The 15,434-nt window shown below is 32.8% G+C and overlaps 1 protein-coding gene across 1 annotated transcript in view; it reads left to right on the plus strand.

Annotated features, from left to right (window-relative positions):
* Positions 1-15,434, plus strand: part of LOC143046857 (uncharacterized) — a 240,632-nt gene that overhangs the window by 194,043 nt on the left and 31,155 nt on the right. The window contains exons 136-150 of the mRNA XM_076219918.1: positions 1,148-1,384; positions 3,242-3,401; positions 3,666-3,901; positions 5,183-5,313; positions 6,627-6,780; positions 7,389-7,610; positions 7,854-7,947; positions 9,349-9,466; positions 10,236-10,384; positions 10,724-10,857; positions 11,034-11,306; positions 11,685-11,975; positions 12,379-12,527; positions 13,056-13,197; positions 14,303-14,406. Of these exons, the coding sequence (XP_076076033.1) occupies positions 1,148-1,384; positions 3,242-3,401; positions 3,666-3,901; positions 5,183-5,313; positions 6,627-6,780; positions 7,389-7,610; positions 7,854-7,947; positions 9,349-9,466; positions 10,236-10,384; positions 10,724-10,857; positions 11,034-11,306; positions 11,685-11,975; positions 12,379-12,527; positions 13,056-13,197; positions 14,303-14,406 (2,594 nt within the window). The remainder of the gene's footprint in view (positions 1-1,147; positions 1,385-3,241; positions 3,402-3,665; positions 3,902-5,182; positions 5,314-6,626; positions 6,781-7,388; positions 7,611-7,853; positions 7,948-9,348; positions 9,467-10,235; positions 10,385-10,723; positions 10,858-11,033; positions 11,307-11,684; positions 11,976-12,378; positions 12,528-13,055; positions 13,198-14,302; positions 14,407-15,434) is intronic.

Genomic DNA, 15,434 nt, shown 5'->3' on the forward strand with positions numbered 1-15,434 from the left:
ACAAACCAGGTATGTATGACAGGGATACAGTGTCAGGACAGGAGAGTAATCCTGTTACATCTATACCTATTGTTGTGGTAGATTAAGACAAACCAGGTATGTATGACAGGGATACAGTGTCAGAACAGGAGAGTAATCCTGTCACATCTACACCTATTGTTGTTGTAGATGAAGACAAACCAGGTATGTATGACAGGGATACAGTGTCAGGACAGGAGAGTAATCCTGTCACATCTACACCTATTGTGGTGGTAGATGAGGACAAACCAGGTAAGATGCTTTTATCAGAGACCAAATGACATACAAGTTAAAAAAAAATATAGGTCACTGTACTGCCTACAACAATGAGCAAATAAAATTGAGAATAGAAATGGAGAATGTGTCAAAAAGACAACAACCCGACCAAAGAGCAGAAAACAGCCGAATGCCACCAATGGGTCTTCAATACAGCGTTAAAATCCTGCACCCCCAGTGGTGCCTCAGCTAACCCCTAAAACCCATACCGCAGTCAGCTATAAAAGGCCCTGTAATGATAAATGTAAAAAAATTTAAACAAGAAAACTAATGGCATGGTTTATATAAAGAAACTATCCCTGTATATGGAAGCAGGATGGTGGTGTCATTTTAACATTTCTAGCGTTATGTCCCTATACAAATGAAAAAAAAACTGAAATATTAGCCTCAACCAAATAGTTATAAGCTTATACACAATGCTTATAACTACCAAATACAGCTCAAGTTTGTAGTTTGGGGGTGTCACTCTCATTGTTCTAGAGTTATGTCCCTTTACAAATGGAATGATTGCTGAATTTTTTGTTGCTGTCCTCTAAATTAAGTTTGCCTCACCCAAATGATATGAAACTTATACACAATTGTTATTACCACAAAATTCACATCAAGTACAAATTTGGGTAGTGTCACTTTTATTGTTTTTCAGCTATGTTCTTTTATAACTGTATATGAGAGACAAGCTGGATCAACATCTGTGTCCCATAGACACAATCCCCATTATTTAGAGACTATTTTATATTTATTGAGGCCAATATCAGCCATTCAGAACTTAACTTTTTGTCTCTCATTGTTGATTGTGATATGGTTTGTATATCCATTTGTAACATTTATTATTACTGTATAATCTCTATATCAGGTTTAGTGATAGATGGAGCTGAGGGTACTGATGGTAATACCTTAGTTCTAAATGAAGATATAGATTATCAGTTAGACTTTTCTACTACAACACTACAGTTCAATGGTTTTGAGAGTCATTTACATGGAGTTGTAGATTATGAATGGGCAGTCGGTACAACTCCTGGAGGAGAAGATGTTATGTCCTATACTACACATGGACTGGTACATTCAGAAGAGGCAGATGTTGTTGGTAATGGTATGTGTAAGAATATACTACCATAAGGATTCACATTCTTTCTCTCTTACAATGTCTTAAAAACTAAAAAGAAATAGCTGTTTTTATTATTATTATGCCCCACCTACGATAGTAGAGGGGCATTATGTTTTCTGGTCTGTGGCTCCGTGGTTCGTTCGTCCGTCCGTTCGTTCGTCCTGCTTCAGGTTAAAGTTTTTGGTCAAGGTAGTTTTTGATGAAGTTGAAGTCCAATCAACTTGAAACTTAGTACACTTGTTGCTTATGATATGATCTTTCTAATTTTAAAGCCAAATTAGACTTTTGACCCCAATTTCACGGTCCACAGAACATAGAAAATGAAAGTGGGAGTTTCAGGTTAAAGTTTGTTGCTTATGATATGATCTTTCTAATTTTAAAGCCAAATTAGACTTTTGACCCCAATATCACGGTCCACAGAACATAGAAAATGAAAGTGGGAGTTTCAGGTTCAAGTTTTTGGTCAAGGTAGTTTTTGATGAAGCTGAAGTCCAATCAATTTGAAACTTAGTACACTTATTGCTTATGATATGATCTTTCTAATTTTAATGCCAAATTAGACTTTTTACCCCAATTTCACGGTCCCCTGAACAAAGAAAATGAACATGGGAGTTTCAGGTTAAAGTTTTTGGTCAAGGTAGTTTTTGATGAAATTGAAGCCCAATCAACTTGAAACTTAGTACACATGTTCCCTATAGTATGATCTTTCTTATTTTAATGCCAAATTAGATATTTACCCAATTTCACGGTCCATGGAACATGGAAAATTATAGTGCGAGTGGGGCATCTGTGTACTTTGGACACATTCTTGTTGGACTTGTTATACACATATGCACATGCATAGTTCTTTTTTTTTTTTTACAACGTAACAATATCTTTATTGCATATTTGCTGTAACAATTTACTAAGTTTACAGCTTTTAACTTAGTATCCCTCATGTTAGCTTACCTAATAGTTAAGGGAAGCACTATTTGGTAAGATATTATGTCTTCATAATATAAGTATTCATAACATAACTCATTTCACAAAATATATTTGATAAATTATTGTGATTACACATACATATTTTTTTTTCTTTTTCTTTTTCTTTTCTTTCTCTCTTTTTTTTTTATAGTTTATTTTTCTGGAATCAACTCCGTTTTCGATATGATCTGTGTTGCCATTAATATTGGGCATAGTGTTGTTTCTCAAAACACATGCATAGTTCTACAATCTGACGATACCTATATCTTTACATTGCGAAAGATCTTTTTTTCTCTTACTGTTAAAAATCTCTTTACACCAAATCTATTGGATGTTGGGTGTGTACTGATTGATATTTTAGTCTTAGTTGAATGATTGTTTTATTAGTTGTTATTGGCTTTAAACTAGCTGTCAGTAACTAAGAGTTCTCTCAGATCTGTAAAGATAATATTCAAATAGGTATGACAATCTACTGTGGAAAGTAGTCAGTTTAACCTATATTTCATGGTTCATTGATAAAATTCTATTTTTATACCCCACCTACGATAGTAGAGGGGCATTATGTTTTCTGGTCTGTGCGTCCGTTCGTTCGTTCGTCCGTCTGTCCCGCTTCAGGTTAAAGTTTTTGGTCGAGGTAGTTTTTGATGAAGTTGAAGTCCAATCGACTTCAAACTTGGTACACCTGTTCCCTATGATATGATCTTTCTAATTTTAATGCCAAATTAGAGATTTTACCCCAATTTCACGGTCCACTGAACATAGAAAATGATAGTGCGAGTGGGGCATTCGTGTACTGAGGACACATTCTTGTTTTATAAAGTTCCCAAGTTGGGGAAAACTTTGTTATAACTGATTACCTTTGTTTATATAACTTATCAGGAATATCCAGTTCTGGTTTTGCCCAAGCCAATGTACAACTTAAACCAGAGATAAAATATTTCTCCAGTGTTCGTGCTGTTACCAATGAAGGCAATGTTTTAGAGGCTGTTTCTGATGGATTCACTGTAGACACTTCACCACCTGTGGTTACACTAGAGAGGTAATGTATATTAGAATGCTTAAGATGTTATGTTTCAAATCAAAGTAAATTCCAGACCAGAACTAACAATAGCAAATGATAACAAAATTACTTATCCTTTGGTTTTTAAAAAGCAGTGCCTTTTATTGCCAGTGTGATTGCCATTTTGATGTCACTTTATAATATATTCTTTGATTTGCCTTTTACAATGATATTTTTAATATATGCACATAAATTTTTCCCATCTTTGTTTTTATTATTAAATTGTCTGAAACCAATTTACAGACTAACAGATAAGGATGCCTCTGAAATAGAAGGTGGGTCCAGTATTTATCAGAAAACAGTGGATTCCCTGTCAGCCCTGTGGCATTATAGTGATGAAGAGAGTGGCATACAGAGAGCTTGGTTCAGTGTAGGGACCTATCCTTTTGGAGAAGATGTGGCTCCAGTAACAGAAGTTAACATTACACCAAATCTACAAAGTTCACTTCCATTGTCTACTGTAGTTGCTGATACTTCTGGTAAATTGTTATATGTATGAAACATTTGGACATGAGACTACTCCCTAATTCACTCAGTACACATTGACAAAATTAATTTACTGTGTTTTAGCCCGAAATATTGCAGAAAATCTTCTATAGAGTAGTGCAACTACCTACTGTCTTCAACACATACAAGTATGTTACAATAAATTCTTTGAAATCTTCAAATAGGTTTAATTTTTTTCGGAGCTATGTAACACCTGTCACCTTAGTCCAGGGGCCGCAACTCAATCCTAGCAAAAATTATCAGTAATAAAGTATCTAGGAATAAGTCAACATGGTGTTAATCAACAGTCAACTCCTTGGTTTGGGTGGATTTTTTGCCCATTTTTTGCATTTTCTACAAAAACTTTAGAAGCAAAACAAAAACATCAAACAGCAGCAACACAAGATCTGTAGCTCTGTCACATAGCTTAATTGTCAGTCCTTAGAGGAGTTATTGTCCTTAAGGGGGCTTGCGGGTATAAATCATTTTTTTTTTAAATATAGGATTTCGCTATTTTTTTCTACAAATGAACTTAATCCTATACTTAATAGAAAAATAAAATAAAAATATGGGATCACCGTTCATTTCAGCTCGCAATCTGCCTTCGAAAGAAGCATGCATTTTTGTGAAGGTACTTTTTTTCTGTTGAACTAATAAGAGATAATAAGGTAATATCGAAATAAAAAAAGAACTTAATTACGGAAATCACTTAAATTTTATAATTATTCAGTTAAAGTACAGCTTATTTGAAAGAAAAGAATAAAAAATATATGTCACTGATGAGTTAAAAAAGATATTTCCATTTTAATGCCAAAAAAATGCATTTGTTCACCAAAGGGAGATAATTTGGAGCTTTTTCAATGAGGTAAACATTTTAAAAGTCATCTTGGGCCATAAGGAATTGATTTCTTTGGTTGATTTTTGTATCATATCATAGAGTATCAACTAATAGTGTAATAAATAAAATTTGTAATGAAAATAAGAATGTTTAGATTTTTTACTCAATTTTTGTACCCTCGAGCCTCCTTATATTGTGATGATGCTTAGGCATTTTTAGCCATTTGGACAAAAACTTTTTAAATAGAGGGAAACTGTATCAATCATAAAACAAAGATCAGAAATAAAGAGAACTTTAATCATCAACTGTATGCTTGTCTATAATGTAGCCATTACTGAAGATCCACAAAATTCAGGTGAGCAACACATGCTCCAAAGAGACATTTGTTATACTCTCAAATTACTTATTATTAAATATGCAATTATACATTTTATAGGAAAACCCAACATTATATCAGTGTATGCAGAAAACAAGGCAGGATCAATTTGTAAAATGACATTTAATTCAGTGATTATTGATACATCAGCACCAAATCAGGGAGTTGTCACCTGTCCAGAATATGTAGGGGTAAGTAACATTGTAACCATTAGATACACCAAATCAGGGAGTTGTCACCTGTCCAGAATATGTAGGGGTAGGTAACATTGTAACCATTAGATACATCACCACCAAATCAGGGAGTTGTCACCTGTCCAGAATATGTAGGGGTAAGTAACATTGTGATCATTAGAATCATCAGCACCAAATCAGGGAGTTGTCACCTGTCCAGAATATGTAGGGGTAAGTAACATTGTGATCATTAGAATCATCAGCACCAAATCAGGGAGTTGTCACCTGTCCAGAATATGTAGGGGTAAGTAACATTGTGATCATTAGAATCATCAGCACCAAATCAGGGAGTTGTCACCTGTCCAGAATATGTAGGGGTAAGTAACATTGTGATCATTAGATACATCAGCACCAAATCAGGGAGTTGTCACCTGTCCAGAATATTTAGGGGTAAGTAACATTGTGATCATTAGATACATCAGCACCAAATCAGGGAGTTGTCACCTGTCCAGAATATGTAGGGGTAAGTAACATTGTAATCATTAGATACATCAGCACCAAATCAGGGAATTGTCACCTGTCCAGAATATGTAGGGGTAGGTATCATTGTAACCATTAGATACATCAGCACCAAATCAGGGAATTGTCACCTGTCCAGAATATGTAGGGGTAGGTATCATTGTAACCATTAGATACATCAGCACCAAATCAGGGGATTGTCACCTGTCCAGAATATGTAGGGGTAGGTATCATTGTAACCATTAGATACATCAGCACCAAATCAGGGAATTGTCACCTGTCCAGAATATGTAGGGGTAGGTATCATTGTAACCATTAGATACATCAGCACCAAATCAGGGAATTGTCACCTGTCCAGAATATGTAGGGGTAAGTAACATTGTAACCATTAGATACACCAAATCAGGGAGTTGTCACCTGTCCAGAATATGTAGGGGTATGTAGCATTGTAACCAATAGATACATAAGAATAAGAGAATTGTCACCTTTACTGATTAGGTAGAGTCGGGTAGCATATTATTTAATTGATAAGAGAGTAGTCACCAAAGATAATGCACCTGTCCTGATTAGGTAGAGTCAGGTAGTATTGTAATGTATAGATACATTATAATTACGGAGTAGTCACGTTTCCTTATTAAGTAAAGTCAGGTAGCATTGTTAACAATAGATAAGTTAGAATCAGATGATTGTCACTTGTCCTGATAGGGGACAGATGGATTGCATTTAAAGTGATGAATTTTCTGATAGGTAGCACTGTAATAGAAACTTTTATCTGTTAAAAGAACTATAATGGAAAGTTTTTTTCATTTCAGGCTAAGGTTCCAGTTAAGTGTTCCTGGACTGGTTTTCAAGATAATGAAAGCCCAATAGAGAAGTTTCTTATATCACTTGGTTCTCAAGAAGGGTTTTCTGACATATTCAGCGACAGAAAAGTTGATGGAAATACATTCAGTTATACAATAAATGGTGTGTAAAGAATGAAAAATTTAGTATCTTATGAAGAAAAATAACAAAACAAAACTTGAAAAAAGGAATTGATGTTAAACTTAATTGTTACTGTTTATATGCTGTTTATGGGAAGGCGTGTAGATTATAAAATATTTGAATTTTGAAATTTAAAAAATGATTTAAGCTGGTGGACTTTTTTAGTCAGGTTTTTTAATCTCATTTACTGAGGCATTATATTATTCTGTCAGAAGAGGAGATGCAGGATAAGGAATTTTTGTATAAATTTTTCTGATAAAAAAGACAACTTTGAAGCTGAGGAATTTAATGGTCTTGAAATTTTTATATTTTTATGATTATTGCAATTAAGCATTTATCAAACAGTAAAGTTTTATTTTGAATACTTTACCTTATTCCCAAGGAATAAAGAATAAGAACTGTTAAAAAATATGCAAAATCTGATAAAAATGTTTTAGAGTTAATTCATCACTATTTACATGGAATATCAAATTATAAGCCTTGCACCTTTGAAATTTATAACATTTGCATTAAAACATCTTAAAATTTGTAAGAGTAGAGGTCATAAGAAAATCTAAGATGTGGCATAAGACAGAAATTGTTTTATATAGATGCAGATGAGCTGATGACTCATGAGAAGTCCTACTATGTTACTGTTACGGCTGTTAACACAGTGGGTTTACAGTCCTACAGTTTTTCTGGACCTGTTGCCATAGATACCACACCTCCTGACTCTGGTAGAGTGATTGACCTTCATACGACCTACAGGATGGATGTGACTGACAATGCAGCTACAGTACAGATGAATGCTAAAGCTTGTACTACTGATGAAGGTATTACAAGCAAACATACTGATCAGGTTCACATTCAAATAATAAAATGCCTTATAAGTATTAGTTACCTTTATATTTTTTTTCTTTCTTTAATGAAGTAAAATAGAATCGCGTCATATTTATTTGGTGTAAGAGTCACAGAGGCAAAACTTAGGCATGCTGTTTCTGGTATTTGAAACATCACAACAGTTGTAAAATGTTGTGAACAGATCAATTGACCCATAACAACTTATTTTTTTACAGAATGCGATGCCTTAGATGCTACATGTTCAGAATCTCTGACCTCAGTTTCTGTAACCTGGCAACCATTTACTGATGAACAATCTGGAATAGCTGGGTATGGATACAAACCTTCAGATAATTATAAAGTCTATTTTGGCCTTGTTTTGATTAAAATGAAATCTTAGTTAAGAATTGTTATTTTTGTCATTGTATACATACTGATACATAAAAGTATTGTTAGTTTAAATTGAAAATATGTAATTTATATTTTCTTTTTATTCCTTAAGTATCAAGTGTTGTTTTTCTTGAATACACAGCCTTTTTATAAACAAAAAAAATTTAAAACTTAATTTGTGTGTAGATTTTAATATAAACTTATCTACCTCACTAGGCAAAACTCCTTGTAGAAGAAAAATGTTTGAAGCTTTTTAACATCATCATTAAAGCCTTTATCATTGTCAATTGTTTAAATTTGTTGGCCATTCTTATCCAAGAAATCTTGAATTTGTCATTTTAAAGTCTGCAAAACTTTAACCTTTTTAGCTCACCTGGCCCAAAGGGCCAAGTGAGCTTTTCTCATCACTTGGCGTCCGTCGTCTGTCGTCGTTAACTTTTACAAAAATCTTCTCCTCTGAAACTACAGGGCCAAATTTAACCAAACTTGGCAACAATCATCATTGGGGTATCTAGTTTAAAAATTGTGTCCGGTGACCCGCCAAACCAACCAAGATGGCCGCCATGGCTAAAAATAGAACATAGGGGTAAAATGTATATTTTGGCTTATAACTCTGAAACCAAAGCATTAAGAGCAAATCTGACAAGGTAAAATTGTTAATTAAGTCAAGATCTATCTGCCCTGAAATTTTCAGATGAATCGGACAATGGGTTGTTGGGTTGCTGCCCCTGTATTGGTAATTTTAAGGAAATTTTGTCCGTTTTCGGTAATTATCTTGAAAATTATTATAGATAGAGATAAACTGTAAACAGCAATAATGATCAGCAAAGTAAGATCTACAAATAATTCAACATGATCAAAATGGTTAGTTGACCCCTTAAGGAGTTATTGCCCTTTATAGTCAATTTTTAACAATTTTCATTAATTTGGTAAATTTTGGTAAGTTTTTATAAATTTTTTCCTCTGTAACTAAAGGGCCAAGTTCATTACAGATAGAGAAAATTGTAAGTAGCAAGAATGATCAGTAAAGTATGATCTACAAACACATCACCATCACCAATACACAATTTTGTCATGAATCCATCTGTTTCCTTTGTTTAATATGCATATAGACCAAGGTGAGCGACACAGGCTCTTAAGAGCCTCTAGTTTAGGTGAACTGATTGATTCTCCTAGTATATGTTTTTGAGACCTTTATTTTTATTTATTTTACCTATCCTAAAGGTATGCCAGTCTACTTTCTGTACTAGCCTAGTAAAAAAACTAACAAAATGTTGATAAGTCTGTATATGTTATATATTTGAACAATAAAAAAATACTAATAATTTTTTTTTCTGATAGATATGAGATAGCTGTAGGGACTACTCCAGGGGGTGGACAGATTAAAGCTTTTTACAGTATACACACAGAAACCAATTATTATACAGTAACTGGACTGAATTTAAATGGTCTAACAAAGGTAATTAATTTTACTAATTATTGTGATAAATATATATGTCCTATTATATAAAAGTTGTTTTTCATATACATGCATTGCTGTACTTGCAGCAAGATGTACAAATAATTGTATTATTCCATTAATTATTGTTAAGTTGTAAATATTCATCCACTAAAAAAGTGAAAATAAAATGTCTGCAGTTATTTTCAAACACAATTTTTTTATACCCCCTACAAACATGACATGCAATGACTGACAGCATGAAACCTGTCAACGAAATATGCTGAAGAACATCGTCAGTTTCAAAACAAACATTTGGAATGAGCTCTGGATTGGGTTCGTTGCTGATTGTTCATCTCTTCTATATGGCACCAATCACAATGCAGGTTGCTGATTGTTCATCTCTTCTTTATGGCACCAATCACAATGCAGGTTGCTGATTGTTCATCTCTTTTATATGGCACCAATCACAATGCAGGTTGCTGATTGTTCATCTCTTCTATATGGCACCAATCACAATGCAGGTTGCTGATTGTTCATCTCTTCTATATGGCACCAATCACAATGCAGGTTGCTGATTGTTCATCTCTTCTATATGGCACCAATCACAATGCAGGTTGCTGATTGTTCATATCTTCTATATGGCACCAATCACAATGCAGGATTCTTGAAGAGTTTTTATCGTTTAATGAATAATCAGGCCCTTGCAAGTAGGAGAGATCGATTTCTGGGAGAGACTGAATTAGTCGGGTAAAGATTATCCTATATACTACTCTTGATATTTTTGCAGGTATATGTAGCCATTAAAGGTACCAATGGAGCAGGATTATCCAGTGTTAGTTCGTCAAATGGTTTATACTTTTCTTACCTGAGTCAGGGACTGTCTCCTCTGTCACTTATTGGTATTGCTGATGTTACAGAATTGTCAAATGTGGATATGTAAGTTTTAAAAGACGAAGTGTGGTATAGGTCCATGACAACTTGATTGCAATTTTAAAACACAAAAATAAAAGACCTCTAACAGCAACATACAGTCATCACCACCTGAAAGTTGTTTAAACAATATATGCCAAGCTTTATTTCACCCAGAGTCTATTTAACATAGACTATCAAAGATTTTTTTTAACATACAACATTAAATGTCCATTGATGAAATCTTCTTTGTTTGTAGATGTCAAAGACAATTTTCTTATAACAAAAAGTAAAAACACAAAAATACTGAACTCCGAGGAAAATTCAAAAAGGAAAGTCCCAAAGTATAGCTTCTTTCTTTTTCAGTGATTTCCAAGAGAGTTTTGACACATACAGGGCTTCATGGGATGTGTCGGGTGACCCTTGTCCTGTCATCAAATATGATTGGCTGATACAGAGGCTTGATGGGAAGGTTGTCATGGATTGGCTGAATATGGGAGGTAAGAAATTCTTTTTGATATGATTACCTCAGCTTTTTAAAATATTTGTGGTGATATAGAAATTGATGATGTTAGAATTTGGTTGAAGGTTGATTGTATATTCTAATTTTAAAGTTAAAAGAATGTGGACTTATAAGACAGATTCTGGTGCTTATTTTATACATTTTATATTGCAGTTAAAACTTCAGGAATGAATGATGAACTTGAGATGTTGAATGGAGAATTATACTATTCTCTACTGAGAGTAACCAATGCCTTGAACTTTACTTACATGATCAGATCTAATGGTGTCACTGTCAAACAGGAACCTCTCATCCCAGGAAAAGTATTTGATGGAGACCTGTTAGGATATGATCTAAATTTCCTCAATTCGAAAGCCATGGTAACAGTCAACTGGGATGGGTTTGGTCTGCCAGTCAGTACACAAACTCAAGTAGATGTTATTTCAGGTAGACATTTGTTTTTTCTTTTGCTTTAAATTGTGATTATTGGTTAATCTTATTTTTTTTTATGTTTTTCTAATGGTTTTTTTTTTAAATGCAACTATTTTCTATTTATTAATATCTATTTATAAAGGAAATGCATTAAATGTACAGTTTGAACATTTGGTTTAAAAGTAATGATTCTTTTAAAGGTGCACTAATAAAAAAAACACATGATAGGAATTTAGTGTTTACAAAACATGATTTTCGTAAAAGCCTACATAAAAGACTCTTGATTTCAACAGTGGGATCATTCATAAAGAATTATTAAAGATAAATTTGCCTTTCTTCTTTTTTATAACCATAAAATTTCATTTAATATTTCTTTACCGATTTATTTCTCAGGAAATCCTGGTCTCCAAGTCAATGAAGATAACATTGAATACCAGGATAAAAACCAAGCAGTAGAATTTTATGAGGTTGCCTTGGGAACAGACAGGAGATTCTCAAAAACTAGAGATAATATTGTTCCATTTACAAATGTTGGTAAAGACAAAAAGGTGACCTTTTATGACCTTGACCTTGTTCCAGGTACAGGAATGTATTACTTTACAGTAAAAGCTTACAGTGCCTCCCACTCTGTTGCTATAGTTACATCAAATGGATTTCATGTTGGATATGATGGTGGAGTTATTGGTAAGTTAAAATCATGTTTGTCATTTGGATTAGGCATCACACAGCAATCAATCAATCAATTAAAAAAGATATTATTTTATATATTGTATATAAAAGTTATGCTTAGATTATTTATCAAATCCTCAAGCCTAGTCAATTTTGTTCATCTAAGAAGTCTGCTGATTTCCTAGGCATATGTCTTTAATATATTACTTATGACATATTCAGATTATTTATTGCTTTGTTTGTTTCTCTTATTCTTTGTGCATTTTAATTTTGTTTACAAATAAATAAAGTTGTTATATAACTAAATGTTGATTCAGTTGCATGTTGCAAATTACACCAAAACGATACAAATAAAAAAATAATCAAAACCTATATTCATCAAAACATTTCCACACCTTATTTTATTTCTGTCTTATAGCTGGTACTATTGTGATGGGAGACTATGTCAACACAGACACATATCTAGATATACAGTTTGAGGGTTTCTCCTCCAAAGTAGAGATACTGATGTATTATGTGGCTGTGTCTAACTACACAAGTGTTACTGGCATGGACTGTAAACATTATGTAAGTTAAAGGAAACAGATTATTTGTATAACTGAGATATAAGAAAATGTGATATGAGTGCCAATGAGACAACTCTCCATCCCAATCATGTTTGTAAAAGTAAACTATTATAGGTCAAAGTAGGGTCTTAAACATAAAGCCTTGGCTCATACCTAACAGCAAGCTATAAAGAGCCCTAAAAATAACTAGTGTAAAACAAATCAAACGGGTAAACCAAGGGTTTAATCTATATAAAAACGAGAAACAATTATAAACCATATCAACAAACGACAACTACTGATCATCAGATTTCTGACTTAAAACAGGTGCAAACAAATACAGTGACTTAACCTTTTTAAACAAACAAAAATTCAATAGAGGCTTCTACTATTTGAAAATATTATCTGTTTAAGGTTATATGTCACAGGAGACTCTATTATTTCTTTGTTTTGCATTTTTGGAGAAATCTTTGAGCTTATCTAACTGAGTATTTGTTCCGTTTTTGTAAATGTTTTGTTGAATATTAATAACAGATATGAATTTATACAGATTGATGGAGGAAAGGCAACAGAAGAAGAAAAATCCAGGATATTTAATGTGTTTCCTGTCACTAATATAAACCAGAACACATTTTACAAAGTAGAGAATTTAGCTCTAAAAGAAGGAAAAGCTTACACAGCTTGGGTACTAGGTAGGTTTTAATTAACTGATTTAATCTACTGAAAATTCTGATATTGAAAAGGATGGCTATCCAGAAAGACCGTTGGCACCATAATTGTTTTATATTCAGGTATTAAATTATTTGCAAATTTCATAATTTTTTGCTAAGCTCTAGCAAAGTTGGAATCCTGATTATTTTTGAAATTCAAAACTATTGCAGGGAAAAGTAAAAATTCATGTCAGCATTTCAGGACTAACTTTTAACTGAAGTTCATCAGTTGTTAAGCTCTAGCAAAGTTGGAATCCTGACTAATTACAAAATTCAAAACTATAGCAGGGAAAAGTAAAAGTACATGTGAGCATTTACAAAAAATTGAATAATACCAGGTACTTTATAATGCATTATGACTATCCTGTGGGGGTTTTTCTAGAGCTTAGTTTTGCCTGAAAATATTATTTTGTTGTGGAGTAGATATTATGTATTACTGTTTTTAGAAGCCTTAGACAGTAAATAATTTTTTGATGATAGTCACTGTTTGAGATTGTTAGTAACTTTACCGTCCAATTTATTGTATTTGCTGTCTTTTCTTAGTTTGATTACCTATGAAATGGAAAAGTATAACAAAAATAGCAATGTTATATCAGTGTATGTGCATTCAACATTTAGGTGTGCACAGTCTACAAATGGGAAAAATTTAGAAATACACATATGTACATTTAAATAAAGGGCTTAAAGAAATAACTGCAAGCCTGATCATGACTTACCATACTGAATTTCATCCCCAAAAAGGCCACATAAAAAACTGAAAAAAGAAAGTTACGTTAATTAAGAAAATAAGTATTTCCTCACTTTATTTGAAAATTTGTGTTGATGATTGTCTGATTATTAAATCTATATGATTTCTTTAATTAATATTTAATATACAATATATTTTTACTCAGATGCATACCTGAAAATAAAGGATACAAAAATTAAGTTTTAGTTATATTTTCTGTGGTTAATCATCTACCAAATTCTTTATATATTGCATTTTATATTAAATTGCTGTGTAATATAAAATTTTACATTTTGTTTATTTTGTTTATATAAAGATATCTTCTGCACTTACTGAATATATAAGATTATACTTTTCCAGGAACTGACAAGTCTGGAGAGTGCAGTCTAGCCAGACATACATTCATGGTTGACACTACACCCCCTGTAGCAGGAGAATTAACCTGTGGACCTGATTATCACATGGTAAGATTATGGATGTTTTATAGCTATTATCACTCAGTAAGATTTCAGATATTTTATAGATGTATCACATGGTAAGAATTCAGATACTGTATAGCTTTATCACATGGTAAGATTTCAGATACTGTACATAGCTTTATCACATGGTAAGATTTCAGATACTGTACATAGCTTTATCACATGGTAAGAATTCAGATACTGTATAGCTGTATCATATGGTAAGAATTCAGATACTGTATAGCTGTATCATATGGTAAGAATTCAGATACTTTATAGCTTTATCATATGGTAAGATTTTAAACACTGAATAGCTGTATCACATGGTAAGATTTCAGACCTTATAGCTTTTTCACGCGGGAAGATTTCAGACTGTATATCTGTATCATATTGTAAGATTTCAGACTGTATAGCTTTATCATATGGTAAGATTTCAGACATTGTATAGCTTTATCACATGGTAAGATTTCAGACATTGTATAGCTTTATCACATGGTAAGATTTCAGACATTGTATAGCTTTATCACATGGTAAGATTTCAGACATTGTTTAGCTGTATCACATGGTAAGATTTCAGACTGTATAGCTTTATCACATGGTAAGATTTCAGATACTGTATAGCTTTATCACATGGTAAGATTTCAGACATTGAATAGCTTTATCACATGGTAAGATTTCAGATACTGTATAGCTTTATCATATGGTTAGATTTCAGACATTGAATAGCTTTATCACATGGTAAGATTTCAGATACTGTATAGCTTTATCACATGGTAAGATTTCAGACATTGAATAGCTTTATCACATGGTAAGATTTCAGATACTGTATAGCTTTATCACATGGTAAGATTTCAGACATTGAATAGCTTTATCAAATAGTGAGATTTCAGATATGATATTGCTGCCATTTCATGGGCTTTCATAGTCATTTCACATTGTTAGTTTTGGGAAAGTAGAAATCTATCAATGCATGTTCATAGTTGTAGTATTTAATAGCTAGTTTTTTGGCATGCTGTAGTAATTTATAGTAATGT

This window comes from Mytilus galloprovincialis, chromosome 9, assembly GCF_965363235.1.
Source record: "Mytilus galloprovincialis chromosome 9, xbMytGall1.hap1.1, whole genome shotgun sequence".
Classification (NCBI taxonomy): Eukaryota; Metazoa; Mollusca; class Bivalvia; order Mytilida; family Mytilidae; genus Mytilus; species Mytilus galloprovincialis.